The sequence below is a fragment of the Pleurodeles waltl genome, chromosome 9 (assembly GCF_031143425.1).
Source record: "Pleurodeles waltl isolate 20211129_DDA chromosome 9, aPleWal1.hap1.20221129, whole genome shotgun sequence".
Taxonomy (NCBI): domain Eukaryota; kingdom Metazoa; phylum Chordata; class Amphibia; order Caudata; family Salamandridae; genus Pleurodeles; species Pleurodeles waltl.
The window spans coordinates 869,909,715-869,934,354 of record NC_090448.1 but is presented as its reverse complement, the minus strand read 5'-3'; the positions used below and the strand labels follow the sequence as shown (position 1 = coordinate 869,934,354).

Genomic DNA, 24,640 nt, shown 5'->3' with positions numbered 1-24,640 from the left:
TCGTTTTACTCCAGTATTAATGCAATACAAAATGTGGAAACACACCAGAATTCCAGCAACCCAGACCTCCTCTACATCCTTGTTTCAACTGTTAAAAGACATGACATGAAAATTATCGTCTAAACGTAAAGGAAAGAAAGCAAAAGGAGAGAGGAAACTGTGAGTGGGTTTATATGGGAAGAAGGGCAATGGAGGGCAGAACAAAGGAAAATGGGTAGTTTTGTCTGAAGGAGGAGGAAGGGTCCACTCAGATTTGCCAAAGTAATTTAAGTACTACTGCAGTCGTCTGTTCACCCGGGTCCTATTTGTCTACAGGATGACCACAGGAGAGTTCAGGTGGAAAACATTAAAGTCCAGTCAATCATACATATGTCTGGATGCACCTCTTTACTATGATCTAGTGGATGACTTCACTTCATCTGAGAATTACTGTGCTGACTCCACACATCGGAACATAAATGTCTTGTTTTGGTGCCAGTCCCTTAGCCTTGCTGGCTCCACGTTGCAGCTCTTAAGCCCATCTTCATCAGTTCTCTTTAGATGGCCTGCAGCTTCTGCGGGATCATCCCGCCAAAGTCAGGGACATGAGAATGTGTTTACCTTCTACTATAAGTGCCTCTCCGAGGGAGGCTGCCCTCTCCAGGATCAGTTCTGAGCCCAGGGTCCGTAAGAATCACAACAGTAGCTCTGCCATTGGTTCTTGTACTCTCTGTTGTTTCTCCTGAGGGGGGCTTTTATGCCAAGGCATATCGCCACCATTCCTTTCTCCTGTCGGAGGACCAGGTGTTCTTTGAGGAAGGCCTGTACAGCTTCCCAAAGTGTGTTTCAGGGGCAATTGGTGGAAAGCGCAGTACATGAATATTGCTGTCTCGCATGTAGTCCTCTAATACCCACATCTTATTGTCTAGAATACACACGGTCAGTTTAACCTTTTGCCTGAACCCCTCATGGTCTTTTATGTGTTTCTCTATATTTTCCGGTCTGTATTCAAAGCCATCCAGGTCGCGTTCCAATGATGATGATGCTTTCTCCACACTTTTCTTTCTAGACTCCATTGCTTGCAATTTGGTCTCAGCTGCAGTAGTGTATTTTTCCACTTTCTCTAAATGCTTTTGTTGTGGCATCTACAGCACCCATCACGTCTTTATCTCCTTTGACTAGATCACTACCTCTACCTGTGTCCTTTATGTCTGCAGCACTCTTCTCCTTGTCAATTAAGTTAAATAACTAACATTTTACCATCTTTGAGCCTTTTCCTGCAATGGTCACCATGCATTACTGTCACCAAGCAAATTGATCTTTGCTGGGGTAGTAGATTTGCTACCACTAACTGTGCCTTTTCCTTGCCTGCCCTTTTACACCATGAAGTCAGACTGGATCGATTTTCTATTATGCTGGTATCAGTTTAACCAGCAGAAGATATGTCCCGTAAGGTCATCACTCTGTCAGTATTATGGTACTTGCCCTACCCGGACTTGTGTTCGCTGCTGATCCGGGCTGCTGGTGGAGCTCCTCTACCACTCTGTAGCCACTTCTTTGGTTCTCTGGTAGGGTCTGCATTTTCGTCCATGCTCCTGCCACCTCATCAGTATTACCAGCTGTCATTGTGGGCCTGAAACTCATCCTGGCTCACAGAGGTGACCTGCCATCTTGCTTGCCTCCTAACTCTGCTCACTGTTTGACCTTTTAGACAGGTTCTGAAGATCACTGGATTTAGAATTAATTTGGATATATTGTGCCTATACCCAGTATAAAGGGACATCCATGGCATTAACTGAAAATCACAACTAAAAGTGGCCAAAAGACAGTTGCAAATACCTGGGTATTCAAATTACAGCAGACGTACAAAGGTACTGAGAGTTTAATTTGGCACCCCTCTTAAGCACCCTGCAAAATAACTTTTTGAGCTGGAATTCTCTCCCAATCCCAATTTTGAAGGAAGTAGGGGTGTAGTCCTTTTTCAGATGGCGGTCCTTCCTTGGCTTCTCTGTGTGTTCCAAAACTATCCCCTCAAAATCCCTCTTTATTAGTTTCAGAGAGTTCATGCACATGCACATGTGAGCACACAGCCTTCCTGTGGGGAGGCTGTGTGCCCACATTGCCTTTGATCAATGTGTCCTGTTGGTCTATGATAGCAGGCAGGTAATGGCAGACATGCAGCTACTATTGAGCATTCCAACTTGTTATACTCAATGGCTGGATTTTTGGATGCAGGGAGGGCCTGACTATCCGCTTGGAGCTTGCTGTTGCTGTGGACACAAATCTATTGCCCATGTCGTATAGTGGCCACATGCCAACGTCCCTGCCCACAGTCACAAATGTGGTGGTGGGGAACAAAGATCTGGTCTTTCTGACTTTAGGCAGTGGGATTACATCCTTAAGTGCAAAATTCTGTATACATACATGTTATACATTTCTCCAACAGCAGCATGCATTCAAGGTCCATAAGTCAGACCCAGTGGCATTGTCAGAGTTTAGTACACTTGAATCTACATTATAACAAGCCAATTGGGAGTCAGAGACATCTCTCAAGTGTATCACACACTGGTGTGTAATGCTGCAGAGAGATTTGCAGATCTTAGATTGCATTGAGAGGATGGCTTGAATACCCTTGTTGAAATTAATGGTATAATGCGAAGATGGCCTCCCGAGACATGGCCATCTCTGCTAAATTGCACCTGACCCAATTTAAATACTTTCATGGAATATATTAGTCACCAAATTGTCTTTAAAGGATGTGTGTAGGTTCCTCCCCCAACTGCCTTAGACACCATATACGTAGCCAGAACTTCTTCCTTGTCATTTGTGGATACACTGTCAGTCAGCTTTATTGGGTAGAGATGGCACATACACTGCCCACTGTGCTTGAGTGGCTGATTGAACTCTCACCTAAACTTGATTTAGAGGTAGAACAGAGGAAAAAGCACTACAGCAAGGAATGTGTTCTCTTACTGGCCTAGGATTTTTACTCCCTAAAAAAGACATCTCCAAATATTGCACAGTGAATTAAACATAATATATTGTGGGACTGGTAGTCAGTGAAGTTTTGTTTAGGCCTCAGTGACAATGTGAACATTTCAGAGGCCAAAAGGTAGATTGATATCTGGATTTTGGATCAATGGCAACATATGGAGCAAGCAGGCCAGTCGGCTAAGGTAGAGCATGTTGTCCTAGTCCGAAAGCATTAGCTTGCAGGAGATAGAGGTTTAGATGAAGAAATTGAAATGTATTTTGAGACTGTGGACGTGGAAGAAACTAGAGAAGACTGCTGAGTTTATCTGGGTAGACAGCAAACGTTTCTCATCAGAGATGAGGCATTGTTTTTTATCTGAAGTGGCAGAGACCAAGACTTGACCTAGAATGGGTGGCTATAAATTTCCACTAATAAAACCACAGTTTTGTAAGAACTGAACTTTAATGACTTTCTGCCCCTTGAAAAGTTAATGTAGGCCTCTGTGGCCTTCTTCTATTTCATTTACTCAGTCTCCTATTTCAGTGATTCTAGCTGCTCCTAATGTATATGGCTCTTCCCTTTCTTTCCATGATGCCAGAGCTTCAGTTACAAGTAGATGTTGGTTTTCATCACAGAATATCCAACAGAGTGGACACAGTTTCTTTTTTTTTTACTAACATCCATCACCTTCTAACACTGATTCTATTCCGTGACCTATTCCTTTTATGTTGGCATTTCTCAATAAGCACTATGTCTTTCATTATCTAAACGTTCCGGAGCTGCTTTTTTAATAACTGTGATCACTCAGTACCAACCAGCTCATACCATCCACTTTGGGTCACTTGTCTCCCTCACATAATCATGTTAACACTGTGCTCCTTCCAGATTTTTGTCATTCTCACTCTTGGGACTTAATTGCAGACATGTATTCCTCTTGAAAGTCATCTGTCTCCAGCTCTGGCTGTGCAAATGGAGTGTTTAAAAGTACATTTACTTTCCGCTGTGTTCCCAATCTATATTTGACAATTGTTGGAATGCACTTTTCTGTTCCTAAAATAAATATTTGATTTGTTTGACTTTCAATCAATGTCCAACTAATGTACTGCATTAATTATGTTCTCAATCGTTGAAGAAATTTGTAATCCTCACTGAATCTTTTGATCATACCTATCTCTGTAGAACTGTACGAGGAGCTGCCTTTTTCTTTTTAAATCTTATTAGTAGCTTTGAATAGTTGGGCAGTATATCCACATCTCATGTTTGCAATACGTGACTCTGAAGGGTGTTCCCTTAAATCGATTCTTTTTGACCAGGAACAGAGTGAGTGATTGCAGTCTCTACCTTTTTTAAAACCTCCTTTTGTCTTCTGTCAAGGATCATCTCTCACACTCTTCAATGTCTGCCTGTGCTCACTGTTTCATTTTATCACCCAGTTGATCTTGTAACTATGCTCAAAGGCACTGAAGTTCAAGTAGGCTTTTCAGAACTGTCTCAAAGATATTTCAGTTCGGATGAACAAACAACCATTTCAAATTGAATGTCAATAAGATCCAGGTACTTCTTTGTGACACCGCTGCCTCCATTTGGTTCGAGTCTTGGGGACATCCCCAGTGCTCTCTTTCCCAGTGTCTGTTTCACGGGCCCCAACTTGGGGGCTATCTTGGAACACCAGCTCTCCTTCAAGGTCCCACTTCATCCCATGGCTGTTCCTCAGCCCCAGAGTTACCAATGCCCTTGTAATTAGAAACTCATTTGAGGATTTGATGGGGTGATTTATATTGAATGAAAATCCATGATCCTCTTAATAACATCCTTTATGTTTGGCCCGCACATCTCTCTTTTTTAAAAATATATTTTTATTTGCATTTTGATCAAACAGAACATACTAGCTTCCACAACACAGTGAGGTACATGGAGGCGATCCAAATGGCACACAGTTATCAATACAGGAGTGGCTGGTGACATAGTAGCTATCATAATGGCACAATAAAAGAGGACCAACAGGGGATTCTCATTACACAGACTCGAACAATGGGGATAGAGTGTAAAAAGTCCCCGTTTCAGCATTTAAACGAACCATGCCCCTACTATCAGATCCACACATCCAACAACCCAGAGGCACTCATACCATCATACTGTGAAAAGTTCAAGGGGACGCTGTCGGAGTCAGAGTCAATACCTGCGCCGCTGTAGTTGGGGAGGAAACCCCTGGGAGTGTCTACCCCTCTATGGACTGCCCTCTAGGACCCAGCCTGTGGAAAGCCACCAGAAGAGCATCCCAAGCGGGCAAAATTGGCAGCCTACACACCCACACCCCTATTTTTGTTCCTTCTGAAATGCTTCTCTCATGCTTTGAGTCCATTACACCAGTTCAAACCCTCATTTATATAGGGTCACTGGCTGATTTCCAGATCATCGCCCGCCTTCTCTGAGCAGGTATAAGCATGCCCCATGTAAGTAGTAGAACTGAATGAGTTTAAAGCAAGAATTTCTGGAAACCTTGGGTGTATGTTCTAGTCTCCTCCTCCAAGTCATGTAAGATAATTGGTCCCCTAAGTCCTCTTCCCATGGCTGTCACAACAGCTCCCAGTCTAGCGGCACCCTTTTCAACAAATCTCTGTACAGTAATGTGGCCACAGTAATGTGGCCACCGTAGTTCAGCCCATATTTAGGAATACATAGGGTAGGTATTCATGTTCCGGGTGTTCCACAGTGCCACAGCGCCACCACGCCCCGACTTTGACGAAACTGAGACCTATGGAGCAAGAAGTGCCCCACTTCGAGGTCAATTGGCTCCTTGAGCTACTATAAAGACCACACTTCATCCCCGACATATTTGTCGCCCACAATGGCAAGCTCCGCATCCGTCCACAGGTGTAGTCTGTCTATTCTCTTGGTCAGTGATAGTGCTGAGCAATCTGCATCCGTAGAACACTTGTGTACAATGTTCTAGTGTGTGGTCTTTGTAGTGCCATAACCCTGACATAGTGCGCCATCTTAACCAGTACATTCTCATCCCGAACTACGGAGACAGGCTCAGGATTTAGTAAAATGCTGGTTTAAGAGATCCTTAGAGGGTAATCCACATTCCTGATGGCCCACCCCATCCCATAGTGAACTTTGCATACAAGATATATTTATCAATGAGTCAATGGTGCGTTTGCTTCTTCAACCTGTGATGCACTATGACAGCAGCTAAACGGAGACCTCCAATTTTCTCTATCTTATGAACAGGAAGATTTATCTGTGATGGTCAAGCGGTGCTTCAGCCCCAAGTATTCCAGATGGAACGTACAGAACGGATTGAAAGAAGATGCTTATTTTTACATTCATGACTTTGCTTATCAAACAAACTGTGCATTAAATGTACATTTATAAAGATAAATTTCCTTAAAAAGGCAGTGATAGTTGTTTAGTAAAGGTAAGGACTGAACATTTGTTTTTAAAACAGTCTCCGTAAATTAAATATTTGAAATTCTTGAATACTTACATCCGGCTGAATGCTGGGTCGAATATTCTGCGTTGCTTGTACCAATGTTCATGATCTGTATCTGTTAATAATCCTTTACCCATAAATCTAAATGTAAAAAGAAAAAACACACTTTGATAGAACATATAGCTTACTAAACTTCTACAACAAATATTAATTTCTACAGTAACATGATAGCGCATCTTTATTCATATTAAACTCTTTACCAGAAAGCAGGCTACAGGACTCTGGGTAACAGGATTTAAGACGAGAGCTTACATTAAACAAATAAGGCAACAATAACGAAAAATAAGCATTGGCGGAGCCAATGGGTCTTGCATATACAAGAGCTGTTGGCTTTGGCAATGTGTTTTTGCCATTTTGTATATCAGTGTGGCTGCTGTTCAGCATGGATCAAAGTTAGTGGCGTGGAGTGTCCTAGAGTGGAGTGGGGAAGTAGAATGTCTCAGACTGGTTTTGTTTGAGTAGGGTGCCGTAGAGTGAAGTAGAGAGAGTAAAAGTCTCATAGGGTTGAGTGGAGAGGAGTAGAGTTCACTGGTTCAGTGGCAGAGAGTGTTGTATTGTGCAGTGTCATAGAGTGGAGTGCCGTGGAGGAGGGTGGAGTGGGGTGTGGTGGGTTGGGGTGGTTCGTATTAGTAGGGGATTGGATTAGAGTATATTGGGGTAGGTTGAATTGGGGTAGAGTGGACTGGATAGAGTGGAGTGTGGTGGATTGGAGTGGGTGGACAGGATGGAGTGGATTGGAGTGGGGTGGGTTGAAATACAGTGAGGTGGAATGGATTGGGGTGGATTGGAGTGGGATGGATCAGACTGGTTTGGGTTGGGTTGGGGTGGATTGTATGAGAGTGAGGTGGTTTGGAGTGGGGTGGATTGAAATGGGGTGAGGTGGATTGGTTTGTGGTGATTTGGAGTGGGGTGAATTAGATTGGTTTGGGTTGGGTGGGGTGGATTTGATTGGGTGCGGTAGATTGGATTAGAGTGGGGTGGTTTGCAGTGGGGTTGAGTTGAGTACATTATACTGTGGGGTGGATTGGACTGGAGGGGGTGGATTGGATTGTAATGGGGTGGACTGGAAAGGGATGGATTAGAATGGTTTGGCATATGTTGGATTGGAGTGGGGTGGGGTGGAGTCGGGATTGGATTGTAGTGTGGTGGATTGGACTGGAGAGAGGTAGACTGGAATGGAGTGGGATGGATTTAATTGGATTGGCATGGGATGGATTGGAGTGGGGTGGGGTGGATTGGAGTTAGAGTGGATTGAACTGGAGTAGGGGGATTGGATTGAAGTGGGATAGATTGGATTGAAGTGGGACAGATTGGATTGGAGTGGGCTGGATGGATGGGATTGAGTGGGGTGGATTGAACTGGGGTGGGGATGATTGGATTGGGGTGCATTGGAGTAGAGTGGATTTGAGTGGGGTGGTTTGGATTGGGGTGGAATGGATTGGAATGGATTAGGTGGATTGGAGTGGGGTAGATTGGAGTGGGGTGGGATGGACTGGGGTGGGGTGGACAGGATGGGGTGGATTACGTTGGAGTGGGGTGGATTGAAATTAATTAGGGTGGGGTGGACTAGATTGGGATGGAGTGGACTGGAGTGGGGTCGGGCGGATTGGAGTGGGTGGGGTGGATTGGACTGGATTTGGGTGGGGTGGATTGAGTGGGGTGAACTGGAGTGGGGTGGAATGGAGTGAGGTGGAGTGGGGTGAGGTGGAGCGGGATGGATACTCTACTGGAGTGAGGTGGATTGGATTGAGTGGATTGGAATGGGTTGGGGTGGATTTGAATGAGGTGGATTGGGATAGGGTGGGGCGGATTAGGATAGTGTGGGGTGGGGTGGATTGAGGTGAGGTGGATTGAATTGATGTGGATGGGACTGCAGTGGACTGGATTGGAATGGATTGGGGGGAGGTGGAATGGACTGGAATGAGGTGGATTGTTTTGGATTTGAGTGGGGAGGATTGGAGTGAGCAGATTGTTTTGGATTGGAGTGGGGCAGATTTGAGAGGGGTGGATTGTTTTGGTTTGAGTGGGGCAGATTGGAGTGGGATGGATTGTTTTGGATTGGAGTTGGGCATATTGTTTTTGACTGGAGTGGGGCAGACTGTTTTGGATTGGAGTTGGGCAGAATGTTTTGGATTGGAGTGGGGCAGATTGGAGTGGAGCAGATTGAAGTGGGGTGAATTGGAGTGGGGTTGATTGTTCTGGCTCAGATTGGAGTGGATTGTGGTGGACTGGATTGGAGTAGGCTGCATTGGGGTGGACTGGATGAGGTGAGGTGGATTGAACTGGAGTGAGGTAGATTGGATTGGAGTGGAGTAGATTGGATTTGGCTGGATTGGATTAGTATGGGGTGGATTGGAATGGAGTGGGGTGGACTGTAGTGAATTGGAGTGGGGTGAATTGGGATGGAGTGGGTGGATTGGGGTGAAGTGGATTGGATCGGGGCTGACTGGAGTCGGTAGATTGTTTTAGATTTGAGTTGGCAGATTGAGGTGAGGCAGATTGGCGCGGGACAGATTGTTTTGGATTGCAGTGAAGCAGATTGGAGTGGGGCAGATTGTTTTGGATTGGAGTGGGATGGATATTTTTGGATTAGAGTGGGGCAGATTGTTTTGGATTGGAGTGGGGTGGGTTGTGGTGGATTGGATTGGCGTGGGGTGGGGTGGATTGCCAGGGAGTGCAGTCGATTGGATTGGCGCGAGGACTGGAGTGAGGTGATTTGGATTTGAGTGGGGAAGATTGCATTGGGCTGGATTCGGGCGGATTGTATTGATGTGAGGTGGATTGGATTGGAGTGAATTGGGATGGAGTGGGTGGATTTGTGTGAGTTGGATTGGACTGATGCAGATTGGAGTGGGCGGATTTGAGTTGAGCAGATTGGAGTGGGGCAGAGTTGAATAGGGTGGATTGTTTTTGATTGTAGTGGGGCAGATTGGAGTGGGGGCAGGTTGGTATAGTGAAGATTGGAGTGGGGCAGATTGGAGTGGTATGGATTGAAGTGGGGTCCATTGTTTTGGATTGGAGTGGGGCAAATTGAAGTGGGATGGATCGGAGTGGGAAGATTGTTTTGGACTGGAGTGGAGCAGATTGGAGTGCGGCGGATTAGAGTAGGGAACACTGAAGTGGGGCAGATTGTTTTGGACTGGTGTAGGGCAAATTGTTTGGAATTGGAGTGGGGAAAATTGTTTTGGATTGGAGTGGGGCAGATTTTTTTGGATTGGAGTGGGGCAGATTGGATTGGGGTCAGTTGGGAGGACTGGAGTGTGGTGGATTGGAGTGGACTGGATTGACGTGAGTGGTATGAATTGGAGTGGGGTGGATTGGATTGGATTGGATTGGTCTGGGTGGATTGGATTGACTGGGGTGGACTGGTGTGGGGTGAGGTATGGTAGATTGGAGTGGATTGGAGGGGGGCTGACAGGAGTGGGGCGGTTTGGAGTGTACTGCTCGATTATGTGTTAAAACGTCACTTCAGAAATTACACATAATAAAGAAACAATGTTGCTTTGCAATATTTAGAACAAGATAACCGTCATCTTTTGAGAACAGCGTCCTGAAGAGAAAAGATAAGCGCAAAGTGAGAAAAACAGACTTGGTAAAAGAAAAGAAAGTTAACGAAAGAAAACAATTCTTTACAATTTTGTTTTCCCTGCTGGGCACGTGTTTGCCATTCACACATCTTTTGTTTGCATGGCTCTAAAAGTTCATAAAAAGAATAAACGTGTACCTCAATCATGTATGGCGCAGCGGACGGGCACAGAGTAAGATGAATCTATCTATTCTTGGTCCCTGCTCCACTGTGAGGAATGAATGTGACGTTTGCAGTGCCCTGTTCAGTTAGAAGACTGCAAAGAAGAAGGTCCCTGATGCCAACAAATGGTAAACAACAGGCGGGCTCCAAGCCCTTTCCTTTTGTAAACAAAAGAGTCTTACAAGCAGGCTCAAGGTAAAAACTGCAGAGTCATTTCCCTATGAACTGCAGGACAGAGTGGTTGGAGACAGGGTCAGACTATGACAGATACAGGCCCAGGCACCAAATTAAAGTGGCCCCATTTTGAAAATAGAAAGTTAAAAACATGGCCCGCCTTTATAAATCAGGACAGTTTTAAATTTGTAAAGACTAGCTGTATAGGTGTTTTGCAGTATGTGAGACGTTATGCATTTGTGGTTACTGCAGACAATATTTGTGGTAATATAACAGAAATCAACAGTAAAAACCTTCCTACAGACCATAAAACCTGTCAGTCTGCCCTTTGACACTGCCTGATTGCCCTATAGGCCAGTCCAGCCATAGCTGGAGAGCAGATATGTTTGTGCATGGCTGTGGGGTGTAGTTTTTGTGCACAGGATCTATGAAGCACCTACAATTTGTGTACCCAGATGAATGGAGAAGCATAACTACTTACTGCATGCCAGAGAGTTCCTATGGTTTGTGTACGCTAAATTCGGATACAAATGATCATGTCAGCATGGGACTGATTTGCTGTAAACCTGCCAGGGACTTGTGATGTTAAATAGTCGATGTCGACTTTGCTTGTTTCCAAAAGGGGTGGTGTGTTAGATTACTGCAATAGGAGGGCCCAATCATGGATGAGTACTATACAGGAAAAGGGGCAGAACACTGGGAGACACTAAAGGGCTTGAAAGTCCTGCACTAGGCTGGTTGAGCGATGGGCATGCAGCTTCCTTGGACTTTGACAATATCTGCAGCCACGGACATGGCTAGATGTGAAGAGCAGTCGGCTGAAGCTTAGATCCACAAACTTCTTCAAGGCAGTAAGTAAGAGATGCATATAAGTTTACCAACCTAAGTGGATGATATAGAGCGCAGATGGCCCCTTTCTGGACCTTTCATACAACCAAGGACCTAAAGCCTGTCAGTTCATTTGGTGAAACTACAGCAGAGTCCCTGAGGATCAAGGCTCCCTTGATCTTATCTACTCACTAGTTAGCTATCCACAACTCTAGGTAAGGTTAGAAGACCTCTAGTATCAAGATGACAGTGTGGAGCTACCCCACCTCCTAGCAAGATCACAGGTACATCAGGGGCTGTATTATATGCAGAGCATATTGCCATTGTCTACACTGCGGTGCACTTTAAATAGGTGCAACGGGAGCAGACCTGGTCAGTACATCCCATTACAGATAAAACGCTGCCACCTGGGGCAGACACAAACTCGTGGATGCCTGCCCTGGGGGGCAGCACATTAGTGAAAGGCAGCCCTGGTGTTTGAAGCAGCCGGTCTGTCTTTCGCAGAACAGGTAGGGCAAAGCCTGCTTTTGAAATGAGGGAAAAAATACCTCTTACTGCTCGGTGCAGTGAGTAAATGAACCCGCCTACAGGTGGATGTCTGGTCCATCCATAGTACTCCCGATGCCCCTTGCAGGGGTGGCCTACGATTGCACAATGACTGTGCACTACCTCTTTGTGGTGCACAGTCAGCGTGCCTCCTGAAAGTCGCTTTGTCTCAACAACAACCACATCTAGAGTGTGGCACGGATTCAGAGACACAGGAGCATAATTAAGAGTCCCTTGCGCTGCCTCAGTGTCATTTTGTTTTCTTTCATTAAGGCAGCGCTAAGGTGTCCTTTTCCCTGCATCATATTTACAAAGTGTCGCAATGCATGCATTACACCACTTTGTAACCCCTTGCGCCACATTATGCTTGCTCCAGGCATAATATATGCACAGGGGGTCTTCCAGCTCTAGGATGCCCGCAAAAATGGGGTAGTGAAATGTAAAAGATTTCACTGTGCCATTTTTGGCATCATTTTTAATGCCTGCTCAGATCAGGCGTTAAAATGATGCACCAACAGAAACCTAGGTCCTCCCTGCACTTTGCTACACTAACGTCAAAATGTTTCAAAATGTTGACGCTATTATGCTAACGACTGCCATGGTGTGCCGTATTATAAATATGGTGCAACCATGGTGTTGTTAGGTGGTGGGGGCACAAAAAGTGGCGCATCAGCTCTGTTGCGCCACTTTTTCATAAATATGGGCCATATCATAGTACATATGTTGTAATGTGTGATGTTTTTCATTCACTGATGTATTTGTAGTTTCTGAGCCCAATGGATCAGGTGGAAGCAATTACTATAGCTAGTACTGTGGTAGTGATTTTGGCTTCATGCCAGCATTTCATACTTAGCTTGCTAGCTCTACGTGCTAAAGTGCAAGCCTCCCCCTGTCCAGTCCTCCCTGTCCGTAAATTGGGCAGGCCAGGCCAATTTTATAGTGTTACAGAATGGTAAAACTATACACTTATCTGTTAGAGCTGCTTCATCGTGACTGTATTTAAAGAATTTCCACAAAGCCATTCAGGCCACTATCAAATTCAGGCTGTCTCTTTGCTGTGCCAGAAACCTGTTTTTATTGATCCAGACAGGGTTCTATTCACCCTGCTTGGAATTCGCTAGAACATAGAATTGAGGTCACCCCTTGGGACCTCCTGTTCCATCCATTTGCAGGGTGCGAAAGAGCCGGGTGAATGGCCCTAAAACACACGTTTGTGGGTGTTCCCAAAGTTAAAAGACAAACCACGCCTTGGAAAGCCACTATAGCATCCAGTTAGTAGAATTTATGACTGCACATTTCTGCGCACTCGTGTTGGAGTGACCAGCGGCAGTAAATCCATTTACCCCTTCCAGGAATCCTACGGTGAATTCCTGCTTGGTGTAAATGTTACGTATTTTCGACCAAAAATATAAGTTTTACACCCGAAAATACGTTTGCTAATAGGGCCCATTGTAAGCATCTCAAGTGGCAGTGTTAGAGTGTGAAAATTACTAATAGAAAACGTGCATTTGAAAGTGCAAAGCTGAAATGAAAATGATGCCTACATTGATAATTGACACAGATATTTTGAAAAGGAAAATAAATCACTGTCTAATTAAATGTATTTTATGTTTTACTCACTGAGAGTAATGAAAACATAATAATTACATGTTCAGAAAATATATAGTTTTAGTTTTGTGAAATGTTGTACACTGCACATTTTACTGTGTTTTTTAAAAGGCCAATGTTAAGCTAATTCATAATGAAATAAATGTGATGCTTAGAAAATGCTGATGGCAGCGGAAAGTTTTCTGTTTTTTTCTGAAACATCCTATGTGATGATCTAATGTCTGAGGGAAATGTTCTTGTGCTGTATTGTGAAACATGTGTTTAGTTCCTGCCAGATAGTGTTCCACAGAAAACAATGGCTTTCAATAGTTTTATGCAGTTTGAAACATTTTATTTCGACAGAAACTGGTGATGGCAGTGAAAGGAGCGGAACCAATGAGGGAGAAAAGAACACAAGAAGTGCAACATGAAGAAACGTGCTTTAGTTTTAATTGGTTCTGTCCAAAACCACCCTATAGTCTAACCAATGGCAGAGTGTCTAGTCACTGTTTGGGACTTTAATGTTGTGATGTAAGCTCAGGCTTTGAAGAGATTTTGCTTTGTCCTTTGCTGTGATCAGTCTTATGCAGAATTCTTCCCTGCTGTTTAGAGTGTAGTTTTTCCCTGTTCCTGGCTGTGTTCAGATGTGCTTTTATTTCTGCTAGTGAAATAATGTGCTATGTGACACTGACAGTTCAGATGCATTAAGGCCAAACATTACTGAATTGTTCCCATATATGTCACTGCCCACTGAAGCTGACCATGAAGATGCTCAACTGATGAAGACTTTGCTGCCTGCTAAGCCCATTAAGGAGAGGTATAACACAAGTTGCGCATGTGTCTTTATTGCAGGTTTTCATGTTTTTCTATTCTAGAAACCCAACCGCTATTTTTGCTAGTGCCATAGATAGATGTTTTCCAAATTCATTTTTGTCTTCTTTTTCTTTTTGCATGAAGTCCAATTGCTTAATTTAATTTGGGTAGTAATTAGAATGTCACATTCTGACTTTGGCTGTGCAAAATAACTGATTGTGAATAATATATCTTTGTTAACTCAATGTATTCAATCTCAACTGTGCATCTGATATTGCTGTTATTCTGTATGGTGATTCTTGAGTGCCTAATGATTCATATTCTGTCAAAGCTGAGATTCTTTAGAAGGTTTTGTCAACCTGTGTTATTCATGTATCTTTATAATTTGGTTTTGGATTGGTTTACATGATATTAGCATTGTTAATCTAAAGGGCAAATAAATGTTTGAACTTTACTAAACTTGAGTGGTGATTCATGGCCAAATAGGTCATGGTGTGTTTTAATTACTGTCTCTAATGGTGATTAATGATGTGGTATTGTTTATAATTGACTTCGTTTTGTTCAGAGCCAAACACTCACACCTATCTGAGTTCAAAGGTTCATTCGACCTCATGAGGGTAGATGGTTGGTTGCCCTTACGTGTCCCCTTACAAAATAAATTAGCACCCACAGCAGTGATGTTACACATAGGCCATTGGTTGGTTGTCACTGACCATATGTAATGTTGTTAGGTGATTGACTTCCTGAAACATGGGGGCTCTTTGAAAGGCAGTAAGAACTCAGAAGGTTGGAGGAGATTAGTTTGAATGCTCTGGGATCCTGCTAAAAATCTTTACCTACTTTGGTGTATGCCTCTGCCTTCTAAAGTGGAGATGAGGATTTGGCTCTTTCATTCTCCTAAGCACTCATGTGACAGGAGAGAGCTCTCTTCCACTTGATACTCTACCTGTAGCACGGTCAGTCCTGTTCAGAAGATGTCTGGAGACTTTGAATGCCATGCATGGCAGTTTCCATGGCTGTGGGACATCAGTACCTAGAAGCCAGTAAGCTAGCGCTGTCTTCCTCGGGTCCTTAATTGCACAGCTGAGCCAAGCTTCCTTGAGTGGGCACAGAACAGAGGACTATCAGTATACTAAGTTTAGGCCTTTCCGTGATGATACTCATGTTTGACCAACATAATCTGCCTGTGCACATGCCTAACTGGATCTTCATTTTGCTGCCTACACTGGTGTAGCGTAAGTTGATTTCATGAGTGTGCAACTGAAGCACTACATAGTGAAATGTACAGTATATGTAAAAGCATCTTCAAGCAGTTGTGCGGGGTGGCCATGGTCATGCTCTAGCTTGTTCAGAAAGTGTGTTTGCCTAGTCTGTTCAATCATGAGCACCACACATACTCACACTATACTGTTAGACACAGTGTCACAACCCACACTTTGAGTAGACCTGCCCAACTGTATGCACAAGGAGTGAGTTAATTTGTGGATGGTCGAGTATCCATTGTTCTTAAAGCTCAAACAGCACGACATGCACTTGTGCATACTTCAGTAGGAGGTTTGCAGAGCTTTAAGTGCCATGTCACCGACACTACCACATTTGTACTCTCCAGAGAGCAGACAAAGCACATTTGCCAAGTGATGTGAACTGCCGCTACTTATTACACTAATGTTTAATCACAGAGACCAGTGTTGATGCACACATGACATATATGGGCCTCCACAGCACCGCGTGATGAGTGTCCATTTTTTAGCTAATGTCTGAATGTTCTTAGCCCTGTCTTGAAATAGTCATACATTTCAGTTTTGTCAAAGAAGGCGTGCACTCGGGGTATTCCTTGACAACTGTCTGTGTTCGTCAATCCAAGCTTTCTTGCAGGGGAATTGCACAAATATCATCATAAGTTATGCCTGTCTGCTATCAACACTTTTGCCTATTTTTCGATTGGAAATAATGACCTCAAGGTATGCACAATTATTTAATTTCCATTGAGTGACGTCAATTTGAACAGTATGTGAAAAGTGTGACGGCGCACACACTGGTGGAAGTACAGGTTCCAGGATTCTCCTGAAGACGCTATGACCATGAAACAAGCAAAGTCTTTTGTCTGCCCTACCCCCAACCCATAAAATAATTGGCCTCAGATGTGTACATTTATTTATTTTAGCCATCATTGGCAACAATCATAATTCATTCTTTTAGCTTTGAGAAGACTGGAGCTTCGATGAGGGTGAAATCAACCAGGGTCAAGTGGCAGGTGGAAGCACACAGATGCCAGGGTCCTCATTCCTGCCTTTGGTAAATAGAAGCTGAAATAAGGCAGGACATGGAGGCTGAGCTAAGATCAAGGGTGGAACTGGTGCATCTCTTATCAACATGTTGATGACAACAGAGTCCTCAATCATGACAGGGAGATACCAAGGGTTCTTGACCATCCCTGTTCAGCCAGGCATATAACAATCAGTTGTACTGATCTTTTAATTCCTGGTAGGATGCTGACTAGGCGGACACTGCATATGTTGACTTGTACACACACACACACACACACACACACAAAAAACACACACACTCTGAATTACAGGCCACTGTCTGCCAGGCCCCTGGTACAGGAGGCTCATGAGTGCCTAACATGGCAGCCATGCAAGGGCGGCATAGTACCCAGAAGCATGGACACTACTGCATAAGTCTTCATCTGCCCTGATCGGACAGAGGCTGCAGCTGCCAATCCTGTTGTGTACCTCTGTTGCTAACACGCCCACTTCTACTTTAGACATCCTATTTCTGTGCTGGTAAGATTGGCGGCAGGGGGCTGCCTTGATGTGAGCTGGGCTGGTAAGCAGCTATAGCAGACGATGAAAGGCCAGTTCCATTCTGCCCCAAAACTGCGAGGGCAGCACAGATTTGATGACAAATCAAATGCTCAAAATAACTAAATCAGTTTTCCTTATCCCAAGCGCTTCTCTAGGCAGACACTAGAATTTAGTAAAAACCTCCATAAAAATTGCAATTGACTGGCTTTGAGAAATAAATTAATTTAAGAACAACTGTGGAGTCTTGATCTCAAATACCAGTCACATATACAAAATATCACAGGTTGGCATGAGATTACAACATTCATGAGAGATACACCATTGTAGTGAAATATGTGATTTTGACCACTGATTTTGTGTTGCACCACTTTGTACCTGGATTAGCTATCTAGTGTCCACCAATTCCAGACTACATTTTGTATTCAGTTTAGCTGCCTATTGACTTTATCGTAGCGTTAGGCACTCCCATGTTAAAGGCTGACCGTATTTTTTTTTCACATTGTAAACTGTGCTTGTTTTCGTATTCTTTCTCACCAAAGAGCTAGGACATATTATCACTGAACAGCTATTACATAATATGGAGGAGGTAGGCAGTCAGCACGATAAGAATGTACCAGACTGATGTTTTTTAGTGCAAGCAGGTAACGGTTTGGGCTTGAGAGAAATAATTTGGGAGACTGGCCAGTTACAACCTGTTTCTTTCAACTTTGAGGATTAGACGTCAAATGCCTGACATTTGTCCCGTGAGGGTGCATATCTCTTTCTCACAGTTGAATGGGTCATCTTCTTGCTGGCATGAGAAAGTTGAGGACCTACTGTGATGAATTTTTACTTTCATTCTTTGCTTTGCATAATCACAACTACATATATTTGCTGTGTACATTGCAGTTGAGAATCATTTTGGTATATTTTCCTTCCATTGCTGTGACTATTTTTGAACGTGTGCTTTCAATCGACTAAACTCCTTTTTTAGGAACCTCTTGGTGAAATAATAATAAATGTCTTCTTTGAACTGAGAAGTGCATTCCAGAGATTTTTGTCAGCTCGGTCATTAGTGAAAGCAAAACATTTTGGTGTAGGTCGGACAGTCTAAAAAAAGGGGGGTTGGAGGTTGGAAGTGCACAATTTAAAAGTGTAAATATGTTTTTATTCAGAGAGTTAAATGAAGCTCTGCAAACCATGTTTGAAAATGCATGTGAAATTAAAATGCCTAATGATGTTTTGGCAAATCTGTTTTCTTGTTTATCAGGACTTTCTAAGTTTTGGGAAGGGTGCTTGGATAAAACAAAAGTGTTAAATGTTTTTTCATGTTTAGAAAAGGTGCTTTTTGAACAGAATGATATCCCTTATGTTCTTGACAGGAGGGTTTGGATACTTTTGTCTGCTTACAGAAAAATGTATGAGAGATATAAACAGTTATAATATGAAAATAAGAAATTAAAAGAGCAAGTTAGTCAGAACAAGTTATTACAAAATAAAGCTGAAATCTACCAAGCTGTTACAGGAGAATATGGCTTTTCACATTCCAGTAATGAGGAGGTTAAAAAAGGTGGGGGCCAGTGTGAGCTGCATGAGCAGAGCATAGTTTGTGTGCAGAGTAGCCCACAGTTTGTGGCAGGAGTTGAAATGCATTCTTTAAAAGATTACACTGAGCAAGAAGTTGATGATGTTACCGGTATATTCAGACAACTTTTGCAGAGTACGATGTGTACAATTAATTCAGACAAGACACAGGTACTGCCGCAAAATGTGCAGTATCAAGGAATTCAGTGTAATCCACAACATAGAGAGATGTTGTTACAGGTAAAACAAAAGATTTTGGAGCTTGCTTCTATTCGCACTAAGGAAGAGACACAGAGTTTCATGAGATTGTTTGATTTTTGGAAACAGCATAACCATAATCTGAGTAAAATCTTAACCCTTTGGTACAAAGTAACTAGGAAAAAACCATGAGTTTGAATGGAGTGAAGAGCAGCTGTGTGCTTTTGATTTGGCAAATGAAATAATTCAACAGACTTTAGACTTGTGTACAGTGCAAGAGGGAGACATTGAGTTACATGTAACTGTTCAGGGACAATATGCAAATTGGAATATGTGGCAAAAACAGGGGAGGACAAGTGTGCCCCTAGGACTTTGGACTAGAAAACACCCTGACTTTGGGGAGCGCTATTCTCCTTTTGAAAAACAGCTTTTGGCTTGTTATTGGGCTCAAGTAGATACTGAGCAAATAACACTAGGTCATAATGTAATTCTGAGACCTGAAATACCAATCATGCAGTGGGTGATGAGTTCACCTAAATCTCACTGTATAGGACATGCACAAGAGGCTAGTATCATACACTGGATCTGGTACATACAGGACAGGGCTCGAGTAGGACCGGCAGGCACTTTAGCCCTATATAAACAGGTGTCACAAGCCCCTGTACAGGATGAGGAGAGAGTGCAGAAGGTACCACAGGTAAAAGAGTCACCAGTGAAATGGAGTGCACCATTTGATTTCTTGTACCCTGAGGATAGGAAGCATGTTTGGTTTACTAACGATCCATTCAAATATGTTGATACTAAAAGGCTTTGGAAAGCAGTGTCATACAATCCAGTTAATGAAAAGTTGTTGACCACCACAGGAGAAGGAAAAAGTAGCCAATATGCAGAGTTGTACACTGTGTGTTTGGCTCTAAAGCAAAAGCTGCTTGGGACGTGTCATTTTTACACTGATTCTTGGTCCATTACTAATGGATTAGCCATTTGGCTTCCTACATGGCATGCACATAACTGGTTCATTCATTCAAAGGAGATGTGGAGCAAAGAGATGTGGCAGGAAATTTGGGAAATGTTAGAACAGAGTAAAGTCATAGATGCTTATTGTCCCATTGACTCATTAGAACGCAGGTTCAATTCCCTTGCAGACGTCAAAGACAAAAGTTCAGAGGCAGAAGTGTCAACCCAGAATTCTGACTTGGTTCGGATAGCTAAGTGGGCACACCAGAAATGTGGACACCTGGGAGAAAAAGCCACTTACAGGTGGGCAGAGATTAGAGGGATGCACATTCCCCTAGATTTGATAAAAACTGTGATTTTGCAATGTCTTATTTGTCAGCACACACATCAGAGATCTGTTCCACAAACAGTCAAAGATCAATTGAGGAGAAAAAAGTTACCAGGACTGATAGAAATCAAAGCTATTCTGTTAAATAGTGGAGAAGCTGATTTATTCATACAGATTGGAGACAGAATTGTTCAACCTGTCATAAGTGCAGCGTATGGAGGTTTGGTGAGGAAGGGGACTGCCCCATCTCTTCTGACAGTGCAAAGAAAGGGAAGCTGTGATTCAGTAGATAAAAACCTCATTGCTAAGGTGTGGGTTGGATTCCCAAATGGTCCTCCAGAACCTGCAGAAATTATAGTAAAGGGCCCCAATAATGTCCTGCTGATTATAAAACAAGTAAAGGAAAAAGGAGAGCACATTTCAGATGACAAATGTTACTTGCAAGAAAAATCATACTTGTTTCTTTTACAGGTCTTATTATGACTTGCCATTGACCATGAGTGTGCTGTGTGGTCTCCCTTCAGGCGTTTGCTTGTGGGGTCGGGGGAGGGACCGCACCCCCAACTTGAGCCTGATTGATTACCTTTGTGCAATACTCCTGCTGCTTTTAAAGTACAAAACCTATGGATCCATCCAGCGCTAATTGTGCTTCACAGATCAAAGTTCTGCATGGGATCAGTCAGAATACCATGGATGTTCTGTCAACCTGTTTGATTACATTTTTTCACTTGAACTAACCCATGGCTTGTTATCATCTGATGACTGCTGCCAGTCTCATTAAGCATGTTTAAGTTGCCAGTTGGCTGACTATTCTTGAATGGGAACACTTATATTCCAGCAAACCTTTCAGATGGACCGTGTACCTTTACATGATTAGAACTCATGATGTTTTCTAATTCTATACCAACCTGCTATCCGAAAGACACTATTCAATCAGTTATTATCCCAATCATAATAAATAAACTTCAGTTTTGTCATTGTACGTGTGTCTAGTTTAAATGTTCATAAGATCAATATGTTAATCCACTTCCATCACTTTATAGTGATTGCTTTTATCATTTCACTATGTTGCTGTATACAACACAAACCTGATTTGCTTATAATGTTTTCTTTTTTTTCTCTGAAGAACACAAAATGAGAAAAGTACACAAAGTCATTGATCAAGGGATGGAAATGTAGTGAAATATGTGATTTTGACCACTGACTTTTTGTTGCACCACTTTGTACCTGGATTAGCTGTCTAGTGTTCACCAATTACAGACTACATTTTGTATTCAGTTTAGCTGCCTATTGACTTTATCGTAGTGTTAGACACTGCCATGTTAAAGGATGACCGTATTTTTGTTTTCACATTGTAAACTGTGCTTGTTTTTGTATTCTTTCTCACCGAAGAGCTAGGACATATTATCACCGAACAGCTATTACATAATATGGAGGAGGTAGGCAGTCAGCACGATAAGAATGTACCAGACTGATGTTTTTTAGTGCAAGCAGGGAACGGTTTGGGCTTGAGAGAAATAATTTGGGAGACTGGCCAGTTACAACCTGTTTCTTTCAACTCTGACCTACATTAGCCAGCATGTTTGAATATTTCTTTTTTATGTGAGGAGTTTTTCCAGAAAGCCCTTCTCTGGTTCTTTAACATATAAAAAGACAGCCCTGCTCAGTAGCGGTAACATTTCTGAGACCTCGGTCAGGATTAGACGTCAAATGCCTGACATTTGTCCCGCAAGGGTTGATATCTCTTTTTCGCAGTTGAACGGGGTCATCTTCTTGCTGGCATGAGAAAGATGAAGAGCTTGGCAGGCCCTACGGTGATGAATTTTTACTTTCATTCTTTGCATAATCATAACTACATATATTTGCTGTGTACCTTGCAGTTGAGAATCATTTTGATATATTTTCCTTCCATTGGTGTGACTATTTTTGAACGTGTGCTTTCAATCTACTAAACTCCTTTTTTAGGAACCTTGTGGTGAAATAATAATAAATGTCTTCTTTGAACTGAGAAGTGCATTCCAGAGATTTTTTGTCAGCTCGGTCATTAGTGAAAGCAAAACAACCATCAAAGTTGGCGCAAACTTAATCCCCAAAATAGAGAATACTCTTTCTACTCAGCAGTTCACGACCTGCATGTACGACTGGACACCTTTCTGGCGTCTCCGGAGGTGCAATCTGTGGTGGCGAAGGCCGAGTATCCTGGCCGCACCATCTCAGATCATAATCCCTTATTGATCTCTTTGGCCTGGTGCGGCGAGAGACCTTTGATTCCCACTTGGCGTCTGAGAGTAGAGTCACTTGAAGACAATGCTTTTAGGGCTCAACTGAGTACGCAGATCACGGACTTCTTTGGGAACAATGCTGGAACTGCTTCGTCCAGATCTATCGAATGGGAATCCTTTAAAACAGTGATCAGGGGATATTGTATTAGCACAACTGTGGGAGTACGGAAGGTGTTAGAGACAGAACCAGGCGATCTCGAGAACTCCCTTAGGGATCTCGAACGTAAGCACCCGACACAACCCGACCTTTCAACACAACTAGAAGAGACAAGGGCTAGAATAACAGAAACTAACACTAGATTGTCTCGTTTTGATTACAAGCAATTCTTGCAGAAGCAACATGCAGAGGGTGATAGAGCAGGTGCCCTACTGGCCTGGTTGGCCAAACCACTCCAACATCAAACCATAGTGGTGGAGTTGGAGACCACCCCGGGTATTAAAGTATATGGGCAGAAGGAGATCAATGCCACCTTTCTTAAATATTACTCAGAGCTATATGCCCCTCCCACTGAAGTACTCAGCGACGCTCAATTACAAGATCTGGGAAGCCTCAACCTCCCGGCACTGAGAGGGGAAGATAGAATAGCCCTGGCGACTCCCATATCGCTTACAGAAATAAAGACTGCAATCCAGAGTATGGCAAGGGGCAAGGTACCAGGAGCAGATGGTCTCCCCTTGGAGTTCTACCTTACGTATCAGGATTCATTAGCCCCCCAGCTCAGCATACTATATGCAGAGGCATGGAATAACAACAGCTTGCCTCCCTCCACTACAGAAGCCATAATGATTCCTCTTCTGAAACCCACCAAATCCCCCACAGAAGTTCGATCATACCGCCCACTATCAATGTTGAACTTAGATTATAAAATACTAAGCAGGGTGCTAGCTATCAGACTGTTACCGTACATGTCCTCCTTAATCCATCAGGACCAATCGGGATTCATCCCACAGCGAAGCACTGCCCAAAATATCCGTCGATTGATTTCACTCCTTCATGCCCTGCCCTCTGATGCAACTAGAGCAGTAATCATCTCGATAGATGTCGAGAAGGCTTTTGATAGCCTACGATGGGACTACCTAGAACGAGTCATGCTGCAGCTAGGACTAGGGGAAGGGTTTGTCAAATGGACGAGCTCTTCTCTATACAAACCCCACAGCGAGAGTGCGCACTGGCCGTACAATATCCCCTTCCTTTGCCATAGGTAGGGGCACAAGACAGGGCTGCCCGCTATCACCTTTGCTTTTTGCGTTGGCAGTTGAGCCTCTCGCCCAGTCAGCTAGGTCCCAGAGGTTCTATGAAGGCATTACAATCAATGCCTGGACACATCATATTGCTCTATATGCGGATGACATGTTACTCTTTCTCCGGAACGTAGAGGCCGACCTGCCAGGAGCAATGACAATGTTAGACAACTTTGGGGCTGCATCTGGGCTCCGGATAAACTGGGGGAAGTCGTCCATTTTTCCAGCTACTAGGGGTATCTAAGAACCAATGGACAATCGGGGCCTCCCGTGGTCCCCGTCCACATTCAAATACCTATGGGTTAATATCTATCACTCCGCTGAGGATCTACTAGAAGAGAACATACAGAGCACGATTAGGAGTATCAAAAACAGCATGATATTCTGGCAGACACTTCCACTAGCGGTCACTGGGAGAGTTGCACTGATTAAGATGATAGTATTACCTAGAGTGTTATATTACTTCGCAACCATCCCACTCATAATACCGCGGGTGGTATTTAAAACAATCTCGTCCTTGATTACGGGATTTATATGGGGAACCAACAGACAAAGGATAGCATTGCGCACCCTCCAGAGAACAACAGCAGAGGGTGGTTTGGCTGTTCCTGACTTTGAATTATACCATTGGGCGAGCCAACTCCAATGGCTGGCGCGATTCATCAGAGCACCCCCAGTGGGGGAAGCACAGAGCCCCTCTCCACTGCTCCCGAGATAGAATTCTGGGCATTCTACTAAACCCCAAGAAACAGAATAAACTGCTTCCGGTAGAATGGGAGGCATCGCGTCACTGCTGGGAACAATACCTAAAACGAACACACGCCAGAACACCGTACTCACCAGAGGCCCCCCTGATCTGTGTGGGAGCTGTTGCAGGAAATCATGTGATAGGGGGTATCATCCGATTCATGGCATTTCAGATGGACACCATAGGAGCTCTATATAATAATGGGAAACTGTGCTCCTATGCGGAACTGCAGGAAAGGTTCCAGCTACCGCCAGGGCTGTTCCTAACCTTTAATGCAATTGCCAGAACTCTTCGTAGACATTGGGGCACAGGGCTGGAAGAACCCCCCAGACATACTACCTGTGACCAAATATGCACTATAGGAGACCAA

At 43.6% G+C, this 24,640-nt stretch overlaps 1 protein-coding gene across 1 annotated transcript in view; it reads right to left on the bottom strand.

Moving 5' to 3' along the window:
* Positions 1-24,640, bottom strand: part of LOC138260050 (cholesterol 24-hydroxylase-like) — a 145,798-nt gene that overhangs the window by 78,501 nt on the left and 42,657 nt on the right. Inside the window, exon 5 of the mRNA XM_069208151.1 lies at positions 6,444-6,530. Coding sequence (XP_069064252.1) covers positions 6,444-6,530 — 87 coding nt within the window. The remainder of the gene's footprint in view (positions 1-6,443; positions 6,531-24,640) is intronic.